Source organism: Hippoglossus hippoglossus, chromosome 24 (assembly GCF_009819705.1).
Source record: "Hippoglossus hippoglossus isolate fHipHip1 chromosome 24, fHipHip1.pri, whole genome shotgun sequence".
Lineage (NCBI taxonomy): Eukaryota > Metazoa > Chordata > Actinopteri > Pleuronectiformes > Pleuronectidae > Hippoglossus > Hippoglossus hippoglossus.
The window spans coordinates 6,011,675-6,028,832 of record NC_047174.1 but is presented as its reverse complement, the minus strand read 5'-3'; the positions used below and the strand labels follow the sequence as shown (position 1 = coordinate 6,028,832).

General features: G+C 42.1%; 2 protein-coding genes across 5 annotated transcripts in view; one reads left to right on the top strand and one right to left on the bottom strand.

The window, feature by feature from the left end:
* The first annotated feature begins 2,030 nt into the window (after positions 1 to 2,030).
* sytl3 (synaptotagmin-like 3) lies at positions 2,031 to 7,329 on the top strand. Of its 2 annotated transcripts, none has more exons than XM_034579468.1 (11): positions 2,031 to 3,125; positions 3,716 to 3,931; positions 4,542 to 4,600; positions 5,003 to 5,063; positions 5,154 to 5,220; positions 5,312 to 5,384; positions 5,707 to 5,834; positions 6,426 to 6,548; positions 6,719 to 6,889; positions 6,975 to 7,071; positions 7,160 to 7,329. In XM_034579468.1, the coding sequence occupies exons 1-10, from the start codon at positions 3,028 to 3,030 to the stop codon at positions 7,044 to 7,046; spliced, it is 1,068 nt and encodes a 355-aa protein (XP_034435359.1). In that variant the 5' UTR covers positions 2,031 to 3,027; the 3' UTR covers positions 7,047 to 7,071; positions 7,160 to 7,329. The 2 variants fall into 2 exon arrangements, with proteins under 2 accessions (XP_034435359.1, XP_034435358.1); XM_034579467.1 differs by having other exon boundaries at positions 4,542 to 4,609; positions 5,012 to 5,063.
* Positions 7,330 to 8,187: 858 nt separating this feature from the next.
* ezrb (ezrin b) overlaps positions 8,188 to 17,158 on the bottom strand; it is a 29,988-nt gene continuing 21,017 nt past the window's right edge. Inside the window, exons 8-15 of one of the 3 annotated variants that reach the window (XR_004613232.1) lie at positions 16,961 to 17,057; positions 16,330 to 16,493; positions 14,433 to 14,563; positions 13,958 to 14,118; positions 12,539 to 12,631; positions 12,137 to 12,373; positions 11,636 to 11,879; positions 8,188 to 8,242 (exon numbers count right to left, since the gene is read on the bottom strand). Coding sequence is in view for 2 of the 3 variants with exons in the window: in XM_034579465.1 (XP_034435356.1) it covers positions 11,715 to 11,879; positions 12,137 to 12,373; positions 12,539 to 12,631; positions 13,958 to 14,118; positions 14,433 to 14,563; positions 16,330 to 16,493; positions 16,961 to 17,057 (1,048 nt within the window). In the remaining variant the exon portion in view is untranslated. Of the gene's footprint in view, positions 8,243 to 10,434; positions 11,880 to 12,136; positions 12,374 to 12,538; positions 12,632 to 13,957; positions 14,119 to 14,432; positions 14,564 to 16,329; positions 16,494 to 16,960; positions 17,058 to 17,158 lie in introns of those variants that run through there. The other 2 variants (XM_034579465.1, XM_034579466.1) reach the window with 2 other exon arrangements.

The window sequence follows — 17,158 nt, the reverse complement described above, 5'->3', positions numbered from 1 at the left end:
GTGCACTGAGCCCGGAGGTAAGATCTCAGCAGCTTTTCTCTCTGCGTCTCCTCACTTTGCTGTGACCTAATTCTCATGTCTCAAACCCGAGCTCACTTTGTTTCTGCTGCTGCCCCACGGGCTCGATTCCTCATTATTTTCAGGTCGAGCCGGTTGAGATGGAGCAACAGAGGAAGGTGTTGAGCAAAGGTTTTGTAATCAAAGATAGTTTTTTAGTCGTGGTGAATGAAAGGAAGAGTTTTTGTTAAAGTGGAAATCTCCTTTTGTCTTTGCAGTTTAGCATTGTTTACATCCTGACTGTGAATTGATATCTGCATTAATGTCTCACATGTTGACAAGTATATTTATTAAGACAAAAACTGAAATGTTGATAATTCAAATTATAGTTTATTGAGTTGATTTTCATTTGTTTCAAGATTACTTTGGTGTTTTGGTTACCATTGAGAGAAAACCCTAAAGTGATTGACTTTTGTTTTAGTTGTTTTTCATTGAATATTCTGTATAAGCATCATTTGCATTGTGCAGGCTGCAGAATGTCTATTCACAGTCCGCATCATTTATCACATTTTGACAAGCATATTTATAAAGAAGAACATTTTGATTTATCTGTACACACAAAAAAAGAAGAAAAGAAAAAGGGAAGATTCATAACTTCAATGTTAGTCCATTTATTTAATGTAAAACACTTGAGTCATTATATTCTTCTGAACCAGTATAGTGTATGTATGGAGATTGCGTGTGTGGGTTTGGTGTGTGAGTTGTGGTCGAGAGTTTTTATTTAGAATTTGCCTGTGGTGATCAGACTTGGCCTGACTGGCGGAATGCAGCCGCTCACACGGGTCTTTCCGGGAAACGCTGTCCTGAGTGGGAAACCTGTAATAGACCCTGTGACCATCGTTGGTCTTTTGCACGACATTCAGACGCCGTGTTTGGTCTGTTCGACGGCCCTTTACTGTCACCGCTGCTGCTGTGGGCTGATGATGGGCTCGTCTTCTCGGATGTGAACTCACACATCAGCTATTAACCACAGACAAGCCTGAATCATTCTGGTCCTTTGCGTAGTACAGGCGAGTGTGAAATGACTGTGCCTGCATTGAGGAAAATGAGCATCAGCCTCCTGACAAACTGTCGACAGGATGATCATCGCCCCTGAGATGATGGTTAAAAATCACACGCAATGCGAATAAATTCCCCTGACATCACCACCTTCTTCCTGTTGCATTTTTCACATCTCGCCTCATTTGATATTTGCAACTTGAGAGAATCCCCGTCAGGCATGTTGCACGTCAGCAGAGGACAGATAACAGCTGTGGCCCCTCTGGGAGACGCGAGGCCTAATCTCGCCCGACGCTGATTGTTTTCTCCGGCCCTCCTGCAGCTCTGGGTAGTAACAGGGACACGTTCTTATCTACCAACACAGGCTGGTGTTCAGCTGCTCAACAGGCCGGCTCCTCTCCACTCCCTCACGCCTCATTTGGCTGCCACTGAGGAGGAAAACGCTTCGTACACAATTAGGAGGAAAATGAACCCATTTATGAGATGAATGAGAACTTAAAGGAGTAGCTTCACGTTTTTAGGGAAATACATCAAGCCGTCGTCTTAACCTGCGGTGCTTGGAGGCTGGAACCAATCAGCTCCTTGGAAACAACCCTACACAACTCACAGTCAATCGTCCACTCAGTCAGTCATCGAGCCAGACACAACTGCAACACATCACACACACGCACCACAGCAGAGAGAGAGAGAGACATCCACAACACAGGCAGATTAAAGCGTCGTAAAACACTTGAGTCTGAAATTCACCTTTGAGACAATGTGAACTGATGCAACTTCTATGTTTAGTACAGGAGACTGAAATGACACCATGATGGGAAAAGCCCCACCGAGGCCCTTAGCTTCCTGCTAAAAGCTCCATATGACACGTATGATGTGTCTGGGATGGTGGTGGTTTTTTAAAAAATAATGATAGTAAAAGAATAATCGGAAGATGCGTCCCTTGAGATGCAAATGACACACGATGAAAATGTGCTTCCCATTCTGTCTAAACACAACCTTTACCTCGGATGTGAAATCTGTGACCACAAAACACTCCCAAAAAAAAAAAGATCCGTTATTGTGCAGATTCAACAAATGAGATCTAACGCGCTGCAGCTTCATATTTGCCCGAATACAGACACGTTCACATCTGACTCTTGTCGAGAAAGCAATTGAGCTGATTTACCCAAGATGATGAACTGTTCCTTTAAAATAAATAATTTATGTCTGTGTTGCATTTGCATTTTTATTAAAACAAACAAAGAGGATTTGCTTCCTCGGCTCACAACTTTCTTTTGGAGTTTTAGCTGTTGGAATAAGATTTTTTAAAATAAATAAATAGATTCATTTATATAGAAGACTCAGAGAAAAAAAAAAAAAAGAAAGAAACTAGAACACAGACGCACGTCAGACATCAATAATGCAACGGTTGGCATTTGTGTTTCGCAGTCCTGTCATCAGTGAAGCATCGCTGCTCCTCCTGCAGCTGAGGAGGCAGCAGTGGAGGTTAAAAAAAAGACCCTGTGACACTGATACAGGAGATGAAAGATGAGGACACGTTTTATTTCTGTCTTTGGTTCAAATGTCATCAGCTCCTCTGCCACAGTTACTCCCATATTGATTTGCTATCTGCGTCATCGGGTCACGGATTTGTAAGTGAATGAGAAAAAGAGAAACGTCTGCTGGGCCAATGTGAGGCTTCTTCATCCAGGTGGAAACACTACAACTCTCTGCTCAGGAGGTCCACTTCCTGCTCTGACGTGGACGGAGACTCCCAGGCCATCACAACCGGGGGAGCACTTTGGATAACCTGCTTTTTTATCTTTGACTCTTTCTGCTCCAGCAGCCTGAAGAGGAGGAGGTCTGAGCCTGAGTTCAGTGAAGAGGAGGAAGAGGAGGAGACCGGCAGGAATAAAAAGAAGAAGCAGAGAGGGAGGACCGACAGTAAGACGACAAGAGAAGCAGAGACGGACCAGAGGCTGTTGCTCAAAGATGGATCTAGATTTTCTTCACGCCCTGGAGAGAGAGAGAGTCCTGGAAGTCCTGCGGAGAGACAAACAGCTGCGTATCATAGAGGAGGACAGAATCAGGTGAGGATCAGCTTCCATTATGTTGTGTGATTCATTTACTGCCGGGGAATCCTTCTTAATGATGCTGAAAGGAGACTGAACTCTACAAAGAGTAGATATAATGTCATAATATATGGCTTTTTCTTCCTATAATCAAAACCTGTGATAGTTTGGATTCCCACAAACAAGATCTAATGTTTAAATAGGAGATATCCAAGATCAATATTCAAAACCTTATCGTCCAATAATACCGTGTAAACAAAATATAATAATGTAAAATTATTTTTTTATTTTTCTATAATTAAAACCTGTTAGTTTGAATTTCAACAAACAAGATATTTATTAAAGGTTTCGTTAAGGATCAAGATTCAAGAGTCAAATGTTTTGACTCTTTTGATTGAAGTGTTTAGTTGTTTGCTTCACTCAGAATTTAAAGATGCTGTTAACTTCTGGACAGACACAGGCTAGCAGTTCCCTCCTGCTTCCAGTCTTTATGCTAAGCTAAGCTAAACAAGGCTGGCATCATTTAACGCCCATCAGGATTTTTAGATAAAGCACCGATATGTGAAGGTTTTCTTTGAAACTTAAAGATGTCTCCTCTCTCATCTCAGGAGAATGAAATACGAGCTCCAGGAGCTTCGGAGGAGAGGCGCCAAGAGTTTCACGCGGCAGTACGGCGAGCGGACCTGCGCCCGCTGCCAGAGGCCTCTGGGAAAGTTCTGGAACTCGGGCGACGTCTGCCACGGCTGCAGCCACCGCATCTGCAGCAGGTGTCGTGTGGGTGTGGGAGCGTCGGGCTGGACGTGCACAGTCTGTTACGCCTACAGGTACAGTCGAGAGTCAAAGCACCTGCTCAACGTGACTGGAAAAATTTGACTCAGTTGTCGTCACTAAATGACTGTAGAGTTCAGGAGACAGTTCATAGTAATGACTGTGGCTGTTACTTTGTAATTTATGGCTTCTGAAACTCACTTTCTGAAAAATTTGCTCAATCGTTTTTGTGTCTGCTCTTGTTTTGTACCTTTAAACTTCAAAATGTCTTTAAAGCAGCTCTAAACTATTTTACTACAGCAAGATATAAAATGAAAGTTTGAAAAACAATGTGAAACAGGGAGAGTTATCACCAGCTGCAGCTCAACTTTATGGAGATCTAGAGATTTATGAGTTCCAGCTCAGTGTTTAATTGTCCAGTCCACAACTTCACTGTTTTACCTCGAGCTGCAACAAACAAATCTTTATTTCCAGCTACATAGTGTGAATATTTTCTGGTTTCCTAATCACACTGATTATTAATGCATTTCAGTCTGACATTTTAGAGACTAAACAATTTATTGACGGAATAATCAATGATAAAATAATCATCATCTTTTTCCAAGTATGACTACAGCTTGCTAATATATTGACTATAACTACTAATCCCAGTGTTTGTCTCCACAGCGAGGTGAAGATCAGGTCTGGAGATTGGTTCCTGGAGGAAAAGTTAAAGAAGTTTCCCGTCGCCGAAGGTTTGTTTATAATACTTGACCTTCATTGACTCTTATTTATTATTCATCCTCCCTCGTTATCATCCACTTAGGAAACACCGAATAATAAAATATGGATGTTCCCAGTTATGTTTGTTTAAGTGACTGAATTATTCAGTATTACCTATTTACAGAGAGACAGAGCTATAATACCAATATGGATATTTAAATACTTATTCGTGTCTTTTAATCCTTTCATACAACATAAATGGACATAATCACTTTCACTTTGTTTGAACATTACATAAAAGTCTTGTTGGGTTTAACCACTAACTTACCACAGAGGACATAAATTGCCTTCACACTGGACTCCACCCTGGTCGAGTGGTTGTCACTCACGTGGAGCCACATGTCATCCATTTTTTTTTTAAATCTTCTTTACAGACAAATATGAAACAGTCGGGGAGAAGCTGTTGAAGACCTACAATGTCCTGAGGTAAGATGCGTCCGTACGTGTGGATCATACGTGTGTGGCTCTGCTTTCATTCATCAAATCCTTAAACGCATGTGTTCCCTTTTATTCCAGTCATATATCCGTGGTGCCGCCCACTCCTCCACCACATCTGGATCAACACTTTCTGAGCAGATCGGGGGTAAAGCAGATTTCCCGCAAATTATTTTACAGGAAAAAGTGTAAAACTCTGCGAAGCGAGTGGCAATAATTGTGTTTTTTCCCACCTGCAGAGTTTGAACAACTCAAAACCTTTTACCAAATCTGTGGAGGATCTTATGGTTTCCTTCACGAGTCACATGAAAAGTAGGTTGTCACGAACCTCGTTGTCATATCAGTAAACTTTCTTGTGCAACAGCACAACATTTAATGCACAAGTGTCTGAGAGCAAGCACATGACAACCACAAAGGAAACTTGCCTCAAAGAAAAGATCTCACCTCCCTAAAACCCCCAAGTTGCGTAAGAAAACAAAGATACGCATTGGGTAGAAAAAAACACATCTGATAACACAACTCCAGGAAGTGGACAAACATTTAGCTCAAACTGATTTCTGTGCATTTCTCTAGACTTTCAACTAAGTTCCTCTTTTTCCTCTGAGATTTCCAATTCTCTCTTTTCTCGATGCAGATATTTCAACTTCTCAAAACGACGTGCATGCCGACCGGCTGTTCGTCGGCAACGGCCGCAAAGCGTCGTGCTTCACCTTCAGCACCCAGAAGAGCATGTCCGACACCGAAATCAACAAATCCTCTCTCGTGAGTCAGCGACAACCAATCAAATAACAATCATATAATTAAACAACTGTTCCTGGTCCCTCTCTCTCTTCTCTCTGCCCCGTATTTTTCCGCCCACCCCAACCAGTTCAGGCAATTGAGTCTGGTTCTAGAGGTTTCTTCCAGTTGATGAGGGAAAGGTTTTTGCTCGTTGCTGGAACTGTTGGGTTTCTCTATGATTTGAAGGTCTTAACTTAACCGTGTAAAGTGCCCTGAGATAATGTATGTTATGAGTCGGTACTATTCAAATTGAAATTGAAATTTAAATGAATCTTCCTATAGAGTAATTTCTGTCAAGCACTGATTTGAAAAGTGCAGTTTCAGATTCAAAACAGAAAACTAAACTAATCTAAGTACAAAGATTTGCAACAGACACACATACAGTAAGTTTCCATTTTGAAATTGCTAAAAAGAAAAGGTTTATATTAATAATATAAGACCTTGAGTGGTCATTGGAATAAAAAACTTAAAATCTTCAAAGCTACTGACTAAAGCTGAATCCTTTCTAATGGGCTCTATGGAATCAGAGAGTATAATCACAGCAAAGTGAATGTTCCTTTGTGTTTTTCGCAGCTGTTTAAAGTCCCAAGTCTCCCAAACCTGTTCAAGAAAAGCAAAGACAGCGACCAGGAGGGGTCGTCCACCGGAGCAGAGGAAGAAACCTCCTTCGGCTCTGAGTTCTCTGGAAGAAAGAGAGTGAGTAGCAACGTCCTGTGGTTGAAATATCAGATGATAGATAGCGATCGTTTCACTCTGCTGGCTGACGTATATAAAATCTGTTTCCTGTACGTTCTGTGCTTCCTTTAATCAATCTAACCCTGTTGTGTCTTTCTTTCCCTTTAAACGTAAAACACCTGCTCCCTCAGGGCAGCAAGCAGCAGCGTCGGCACAGAGTCCGGCCTCTTCGAGAGCGTCAGCGTGTCCGGAGAGCTAGAGCTGTCTGTGACCTACAACTCCGACGCCTCCTGTCTGGAGATCACGGTTTGCGCCTGCAGAAATCTCTCATATGGAAACACGAGGAAGAAGAGATGTCACCCGTAAGGATTATAAACACAGCACTGTGTGTGACATACCACATGACATCACTGTATAACCTCCTGTGCGTGTTTTCTCTGCGCGTAGATACGTCAAAGTCTACGTGCTGCCGGAAAAGAGCGGCAAACTGAAGACGACGATGAAGAAGAACACAACTGATCCTGTTTTTAACGAGGTTTTAAAGGTAAAAAAAAATAAAAAGACAAAGACAAATGCCTTTACTTTGTTTTTGTTCTGTGTTTTTACTTCTCCGTGTTATATTTATATTGTAGTATCAGATAGAGCGCCACCTGCTGTTTGGAAAGAGACTGCAGGCCTCCGTGTGGCATTCAGGAACCCTGAGAAGGAAGGTGTTTCTGGGTGAAGTCCTCGTTCCACTGGACGGCCTGACGTGCGAGGACAAATCCTCCCAGAGCTTCAACTGGTACCCGCTGTGTCCCAAGGTAAAACAGAGCTGTGTTTTATATACAAGACCAGAAAAGTATATGAAGTATATGAATAATGGGCTTAACCATCAAATGCAATTCAATCAACTTCTGTTCAGACAATTATTTTCCCTAAATAATTTGTCATTATGATCCTGACGTCGAGTCTAATTGGTCCAGTGCTTTGATTTTTGACCGACGTCATCAGATATTGAAGGGAGGGAAATACAGTTTAATAGTCTGAGGAAAATAAACTTTCAGTTTTTAAAATTAAGCTTTTACTTATATATTACATCATTTCAAAATTTGATTCTCATATATTCTGCACATATTAATTATTTCATACTGCAGAGTTTCTTATCTTCCTCCTTCTTCGATGTATTTGTTACGCAGACTGAGAGACCAGATGGTGGCGCTATGGAGCAGGACGGATGAGAACTGCTGGTCAGAGTCATGTTCACCTCCAACAAGGGTGAGTAATATATATTCTGCTGTTGCTATCATGTAGTTTAATGTATAACAGATGTGTTACATGGGCTAACTGAACAATTTAAGCATCAGTGTTTAAATCCTCAACACGTTTCAAAAACACAAAATCAGCTTTACAGAATAAGAAAAGATTATAAATACATGATGTTTTTTATGGGACATAACTTGAATAAATCCCACCATGTTGCGTTGGTTCTTCAGTTACAGCACTAGAGGTCAGGAGAGCGTCTCTTATAGACGCTTCTGCTGTGCAGCTGTGGGGGTGCAGCCACATGGCAATGATCAACTAACTGTCCTTATCAAAGGCCTCAAACCCCGTCCCATTAATGCAAACAGCGGTCGGAGCAGCTGTGTCACAGAGTAAACACACCTCATTGTGGCCCTGAGTGTCTCTGTGTGTGTGTGTGTGTGTGTGTGTGTGTGTGTGTGTGTGTGTGTGTGCAGGCCTGTGAGGTGTGTCGTGTGTGTTCTGGTGTGTGTTTGAGAATGCATGAAAGAGTGTAAGTGTTTAAAAGGCACGAGGGCGTGTTAATGACGATATTTGTGTGTGTGTTCTTGGGACTATAGGCAGAGATCTCGTCCGGATGACGCCCGTTTGCGAAGGTGAGACCAGGCCTCTCACCAACTGCTTGCTGGCATTCTCCCGGGTGTCTCTCTCTCTCTCTCTCTCTCTTGCTCTCTGAACCTGGACCTGTGGGACCAAGGCCCCCCCTGCCTCTGAGGGACCCCTGGCAGGGGCCCCCGAAGAGACCCTGGTACAACAAGAGATTTCCATCTCCTCATCCTAAATAGCTAATCCTCTGATATCTCATCTATCTCACATTTATAAGCAGCATATCTAATTAATGTATGTTAATAACTCACTATAAACCATTTGTAAGCAGATATAAGGATGTTTTAAGTGATTAGCATTTGTAAAAGTTCATGAATAATACAATATGAAATAAGAAAAATCCTGTATTTGTAATTTTTAGGAAGATGAAATGTGATGTATTTATTTAAATCATTTTTTAATGTTATTTTTCAACTATGCTCATATTTATTGATGAAGTATTTATTTATAGTTTCTCTCTCTCAATGATAATAAAGGCAATAATAAATAAATAATAATAAAGCTCTGCAAGAAATAGCATAAGTCATCAATTGTGATTTCTTTACCTATTCTACCGCCGGCCACCAGGGGGCGACCAAGACCCTTTGGCTTCACTACTGTCGTCCATCTTTTTATAAAGTCTATTGAATCTGAGTGTGTCATGAGTGTGAAGTGGTTTAAAACGTTTCAACTTTAATCTCAGTTTCTTCTTTAACGTGATGGTTTTATCAGAAGAGTTGAGCAGCTAAACATCCATTAAAATAAAATGTGAGATAAGACACTTGAATATTTCAGACAGATAAAATTTGGAGCCACGCCCGTCAGTCACAGGAAGTGCTGTGACTTATTCGAGTGTAGGACTCCTGCACAATGAGGCCTTTCTTGTCTCGGTCCGAGCAGCGTGTGAAAGACGATGTTCAGTCTCTGGTTTCACAAAGAGAGAGAATTAAAAAAACTGTTCCTGCAGAAGGAGCGACGTCACTGACCTGGAATTCACTGTTAGCCCACACGTCTCCATGGCAACCGGCTGTTCGAGTGCCCCAACAAGTGGCGTGACGTCAGCGTCCTGCGGCGAGTCGTCGTCAGCAGAACGTGACGACACCGGACGCTCAGACTTCAACGTGCTGCTTGCACAACAGCAGTTTGTTCATTACAACAACTGTCAGTCATTGCACGACTGATTCATTCTGTGCATGACACCGGATGGAACTTTTATAAACTGAATCATGTTGTTATTCCACTTTCTTATGAGACATTATTTAAACATAAGCTGTAGTTAATATTTAATACATGAGTCGAAGATAGATTGGTGGGAAAAAGGCCTAAATATATAATTGTGTGGTAATGATTGAGTGTAATGATAGGGCATAAAAAAGGATTATACGTTTTCTCATTTTGTAACAAGCCATCAACAAACTTTGGTCAATAACTTGTTAATGTTAATAAATCATTACTAAATGGTTCATCAACAATCCATCAAGTCTGTAGGTATAAATATGAATAAGCTAAATCCTTTGAAGGGATAACCCAAATGAATTAAAGTGCAAAGACTAAAAAAGTGTCATCCTGGAGGAAGGATTTTCCACAACCTGGCAACCCCAAAGTTTTTCTTATTAATGACTTGTAACATATATAAGACAACAAGATACAGTGATTGATTTATGATATATTAACCAATAGAAGAGCCATACTTTAAGTTGTACCAACTGTTGAATATCACACACACACACACACACACACCCTGACAGTGTCAATGCTAACATCTTTTCAACATTATTATTCTCATCCTCTTGGTTTAGCATATTAATATGTGCTGAATATACTGTATATAGCAAGACTTTACGATATTAAGTATTGGAAAATTTTACGTTTTCATCCCTCGGAGGACATGAGTGCGTTTTCCAATTTTCCACTTGAGCCATTTGACTGAAAACCATTAAGTTATACTTGTTATTTTAGCAGAACTGAGGAGCCAGCAGTCTTAAAAGTGGACAGAGGTACTTCTTGTTAAATATCGCACAAAATAAAACACACACAGATGTTGAATCATAGATTTCTTTTATTGCCAATATGTTGAACACCTCATTATAAAATCCTGTTCATATACAAAGACCAGCAGAGCCGTGTGTTTCCATTACAGTGTAAGTAGATGCTACTCTAGTCCATGTCCAGAGAGAAGAGAGTGAGATGCTGCTGAACCGCCCGGGTCTTTGTAAATGTTCACCTCAGGCCTCGTTTGTCCTCAGAGGTCAAACACAACAGAAATAAAAAAGGTATTCAATTCAAAGTTACATCCATGTTTTCGGGTGACTAGGACCAGCTGTCTGGGAGTGGACCCTGCAGAGAGAGAAAGGCCACTTTTGGAGGGTAAAATAAAAAGCACGAAACGTGTGCTCGTCTCTCACTCGACAGCGACAGAACAGACGGAAATAAAAACAGACGTTCCTTAGCGTGCTGTGAACGCCAACTAACCAAAAAGTACCTAGATCGATCGCTATCTCCTCGACGGATTTCATGGCATGCAGCTGGACATTTTCCTACAGTAAAAAATAATAATTTACAATTAAATCTCTTTAATTTAGTGATTTAAAAGGAAAAACATATGGAACATAGGACTGCTATTATTTTGGTCAATATATAAAACCTTTGAAACATATATGTTTTCTTTATCATTAGTAGATAGCAAAAATATACAAACCAAGATGAAATACCCTTTTTAATGTCCCATATACAGTATAAATATCAAACTAGGCATGATTTAAACTACTGTATAGCAATATTCAACATAAATGGAAGTGTTCAAATATAATGGAAAACGAAAAACAAACTTATACTGTTTTCCCCTTTCTGAGTGGTCGCAGTAAATGTCCTTTTCTTCCAACACAACAAAGGACAGACATCGACAAAGAAGCCAGGCTTTGATTTCATATATATTCTATGTGCACATCATGAAATAATAATAATAATAATAATAATAAAATTTGGCTAATCCCACAACTAGTCTGCTTAAAAACAATAGTGATTTGGTCAGAACGGATCAAATTAAAACAATCAAATAACACAAATCAGATGTTAAACACTAAGACGAGAGGAGGTTTTGGCACTAAGGTTTCGTCAAAGCCCTGCATACCACCCGACAAAGTTACAACAGGAGTTCATCTCTCTGTAAGTGATGCTTCTGCTGTGCTTATACTGCTCCACGTAAGTCTATGAGTATGAGTGTGTGTGTGTGTGCGTGTGCGTGTGGATATGCGTCAGCCAAGGAGCGGGGATCGTAGTGACCATTCAGAAAGGGTGCGTGGCCGAGGGGCCGAAGGCTGCTTATAAGGCCTCGAACTCGTCGATCCTCTGTTTGGTGTTGCCCGATCGGATCTGCCGCAGGGTTTTGTATTTGTCTCGGCCGGCCCGGACGTTCTCACTGTGGAGCAGGTCGTTCTGGGTATTCTTGGATTCGTCACGCGCCTGAGCCAGCTCTGAGGTCAGGGCCTGAGGGAAGGAGAGGGAGACGCAGCGTGAAATGAGAGGAGCAAACCAACCACACTGCTGCTTCTAGCACTTCAGCATAAAAGCAGACGTTAACAGTGACGTCATGACACTGAAAGGTTCCTACACTTGTGGATCAGTTTTTTGCATCTATAAAATGTAGAATCCTTAGGAGACAGTACATTTTTCACTATGTAGAATTGTAAATTGTTTGGCACTACATTGAAAATCGGGCGCCACTCTCTGGTTCGAGTCCTCACCTTCAGCTGGCTCTGCACGCGCTCGTTCTTCTCGGCCTCGGTCAGGCGATCCTCCTCGTTGCGGTGGTCGTTGATGCCCTCCATCTGCAGGTCGGCGCTGTTCGTGCTGGCGTTCTCCTCGCTGTCGCTGTTGTCGTCCATGTCGTACATGGGGGGAGGGGGAGGTGGCGGGGGCGCCGTCATCACCATGTGCAGCTCCTCTTTGGTCTTGATCAGATCGTCCTGAGCCTCCTGGGCCTGGTGAGGACAAGCGGGACAGAGGAAGTCGGTCAGTGGAAAAGCTCGTTTGTTTCCTTGTCTGCGTTTCATTTACGAGTCACATTTACACTAGCTCCTCTTCGGTCAGAACTTATGAGAGCAGAGGAAGAGTCGACACATAATTCTGATTTCTAAAGCTCTCACCCTGAGCTGCCATGAGTCGGCCTCCTCCTCCTTGCGTCTCTTGGCCTCCTCCAGCACGGAGATCTTGGCTGAGTGCTCTGCCAGCTCCGCAGCCTGGTACAAAACAACAGGACACACGATTATTCAAGAGTTCCGATTTGAAAAACACAGTTTGATAAAGACGTTGATGTGATTCACTAAAAGCACGACACGCCTTCATTTTCTTTCTTTGCAGAACTTTGTTTTAAATGTCGTGTTGATGGCAGATTTGCCTTGTTCGAGTGACGTCTGAATTATGCAACAAACACTAACGATAAAACAGTTTGCACAATTTTTTTTTAGTCAACTTTAAAGTCCCAGCTACTAGAACACCAGATTCAAAATATGTAAACTTAGCCATTAAAGCTGATTTTATTTATTGAATCCATAGAAGCTCATCAAATGATCTTGACAAGGGGGAAGATCCAGTTAGTTTTTTTCTGACATCAGGCATATGTCACGCGTGCGTGCGCATATGTCACGCGTGCGTGCGTGCGTGCGTGTGTTTTGGAGCGGGACTGTTGGGCCCTGGCGGTTACAGTTACTAATCTGAAAACAGCGACAGCAGGAAATAAAGGAAGCCGCTGCTTTGAGAAGTCTCCAGATGAAACCTAACCAGACTCTGTGGGTGCTGTGGTACGTTCCTCCTGACCGCCACAACAATGGAACCAGCTTCTCTTTCACCAGACTGAACAAACCACAGGCTCAGTTTTATAGTCGCTGCTATAATCAGTGTATGTTAAAGTCACTGAATGTGGGACTGGTCACTCGGTGAAAACACACCGTTGTTAATAAGTGTCTGTTTGATCGTCCAAGCATTTTTAAAACGTGTTGAAAACATGAAACGAGTCCAAAGTCTTATTCGATCACGGTCGGTGGACGTTAATCCGCCGCACAAGCTCCTTAGTAGGATTTAAGTATAAAAGGCGTCACAGCAGGTGTCTGTCCAATAAAAAAACAGTGCTGGTGTTTGACTGCCGGAGTCTGAACGTGTCAGAGGAACCACAGCTTCACAGCTTCCTGTGGGTGGTCCGCGGCCGAGCAGCTCGGGGTGAAGGAGCGGAGGGGGGGTGGTTAGTGTGAAGTAACTGGGCGTGGTCCAGCTAGATGCTCCTAAGTAGTTTTGTCTGGAGCTACAGTAGCCAGGCACGGCTGAATGCACCGCCCTGTAATGTGCCTTGTGTACAGACCTGGACAAAGCTGAACGTAAGGTGAGAACTAGGAAACTGAGACAGGTTTACTTTATCATATCTGGCAAATAAGACTTATCTCCCCCCCTCGTTCTATTTCTAGATGTGCCGCTGCTGGAGATTCTTGTGTTCGTCACAGCAGATGGAAAATTTTGGCGACACAGTCAGTGCAGAAGCCGAAACAGCCGCTCAGTGTTATTAAAATACTGACCAGCTGCTCCTGGTCCTTCTTCTGGTCCTCAGCCTGGCGGGCGAGCTCCTCTTTAGCCAGCAGGGCAGCCTGCCGCTCTGACTCCAGACGAGCCGCCTCGTCCTCGGCTCTCCTCCGCTCCTGCTCCAGCATCATGGCTCTCTGCATCTGGTCCTGCAGGTCTAAAGCCCAGACGGCAGGAAAAGGAAAAGAGGAGATGCATCAGAAACTCACGAAGACAAACTGAGCTAAAAAAAAAAGTCCAAACATACAGATCATATTGCAGCTGAAGTAACTTGACAGTTGTGGGAATATTTAATCTCACATTTTAACTCCAGATTGTTTACAAAACAAGACACCTGCATTAATAACCTGTTCATCTACCTGCATAATGACAGAGTCCAATCATTTGCACCCACACTTTCTATTCTGAGGTCAAAGTGATGGATAAGCCGCTGAACGTCCCTTTGTGCAGCGCCCACCTCCCCCGCCTCACCTCTCTCCGCCTTCTTGGTCTTCTCCTCGAACTGGTAGAGCCTCATCATCAGATCCTTCTTCTCTTGCTCCATCTGCTCCTTCTCTTTCTCGATGGCCTCCCTCTTCTTCTTCTCGTTGTCCAGCTGGGCCCTGCAGATAAGACACAGCCGCCGTGAGCCGACAAAGAGCGCTGACACGCGGGCGGTGATGTACGACGACCGCCGACGGACAATGGTCAGTGACACACGAGCGGAGGTTCAGCACGGGTTTGCACACAGATGCTCTGGTACCACTGCACCACTGACTTTGTGTCCGTCACGGTCACATACAGGACACTCTACAGTCGCTGAAGTATCATGGACATCACAAGATTTACAGTTGAATCTTATTATTAGATGTATTTGGCATCACGGTCACCTTTGATTACCCTGAGAATTTGACTGAAACTACTATTTTAATTATCATTTAATCTGCCAATCAAGAAACTTTGCTTAAATGATCAGTTTATAGGACGGTTACAAAGAAAAGCAGCACACGTAAATAGAGAGTTAGAAATATAATCATGAAAATATATAAAAGCAAACTGTAAACTTGTGCAAAAAGGGAGTAACAGAGACAGTAACTCTTCAGTAAAACTAAACTATGTGCACTGTCAATTAATTAATATAATATTTGACTGAGGATAAAAAGTATTAATGAAAAGTTTATGGTTAAACTGCTCGGAGTTCATTTGAATTAAGGCTAAAAAGGATTTATGTCGTCACTGTGGTTTATTAAATTACATTTTGGACAATGAATTCACATTTCACACTCCACTGTACCGGCACCCTAATGTTAATCTTTTATCTTAACCCTTTTTTTATGTATTTTATAAGTGTTGCCTTCTTGTATTCATTGCTTCCTTTAACACAGTTTTATTACATAATATTCTTTTACTTATTTTAGACTCAAGGTTTATATTCCAACTTTCTACCTTTTCAAATCCATTACTTTTTCTCTAGCAACAGCCTGAACTCTCCCCAAGGGCTGAATTCTATTTGAATGAGGAAGTGTTCCTGTGTTGGACGCCGGCCCAGTGACCACAGAGCTTCTGTGTGTGAACCCTCCGGTGATCTAACGGCTCTCCTTCTGGTATTTACTGTGTCGTCTGCTCAGCGTTACATCCCCGTGTTTGAACAGCTGTACGGGACAGACAGTGGGCCGACAGCTGGAGCGGAGACCAGGGTCAACATCCATTCGCTTTCAGTTCAGGCACTTCAGGAAGTGCGTTTCCCATACTTGAAGAGGAATGCTGTGTTATTACCCAGAGATCGGAGGTTTCACTTTACACGCTCCACTGATTCAAGTGGAGAATGAAAACTACAATAGGTCGGAGTATTTATCTGGACCCGGAGTCTATATAATATATGTCAAACTTCACATTGGGCTTTGTAATATCTTGAAAAGAAGTTTTCTATATTTTCTGGCATTTGACAGATGAACTTATTCATCAATTATCCGGAAAACCAGGGCAAATTAATCAACCTTAAACTGGTGTTTATGGAAATAATGCACATTTTTATAACAGTTTGGGATTTGTTATTGAGATATAAATTACTGCTGGATGACAGTTATCATCACTATATTAATCTATTTTATTAATTATCATTTTTTGACATTCACTCAGTATTTTGAGGCATTTCAAGTATATTTTTGAGTTTATTTTGACCGATATAAAGTTTAAATAATTCAAAATCGCACATAAAATAATCCAACCAACAATAAAAGCTAAAATTCGATAACCAATTTAACTAAATCACCGCTGTGTCCCAAGTAAAAAACGTATTAAAGGAAACGACTCAAATCATAATTCTTTCAGTAATGGTTTTGTGATAGTGTGGTAAAAAACATTGTCTCCTCTCCAGGTGTGTGCGTACCTCTCCTGCTGCTTCTGCTGCTTCTCCTCTCGGGCCTGCGCCTTCATCTGCTGCACCTCGATCGTGTCGGGCTTGCGGCGCCGCATGTACAGCTCGTGGTTTCCCATGCACAGCTGCAGGATGCGCTTGTTTATGCGCAGTCTCGGGGCTAAAAACACAAAGTCCTGAAATTTGGAGAAGAGTGAAGGGGAATGAGAGAGAGAATGGACCAGACCAGGTGAAACGTCTGCTGTTCTTTGCCGATAAAGGACAAAGAGTCGAGCGGTGACTCTGAGCAGGTGCAGGGAAAACTTTAATTCAGCAGAGATTAATTCAGACTAATTCAGATCACTGCTAAAAATCACATTTGATCGCTAACAGAACGACCTGAGAACTAACCCTGACTATTCTGTATTAAAATCAGATTGAGGACATGTTTAATGGTTCTTGTCCACTACAGAGAAACGTGAGGCCAACAGTAAAAAGGAAGCAGAGAGGGTTCATACAGAAACTCGTTGAAATTGAACAGGCTCTAAAAAGAGGAACAAGAACTGCTAAACTACAAAATTGTGTTAAGGAAAAGAAAAGGGTGTTTTCAGATTTAGAAATGAAAGCAGAAGTAAAATCTTATCGACGACCGATCGTTACTCACCGGGGATTTTTTGTCAATGGGCTTGATGATGAATTTCTTATCGTTGAAGGAAATGTTTCTGATCTCACTCCAGGGGAAACCGATCTTCGGGCTCAATCTGATAAAGTGATCACATGAACATGAAGGTTAGACGGTGGCACTGGAAAAACTGATCCTGGGAAAACAGACTCAATCTTTTCCACTTATATTTGCATGAGT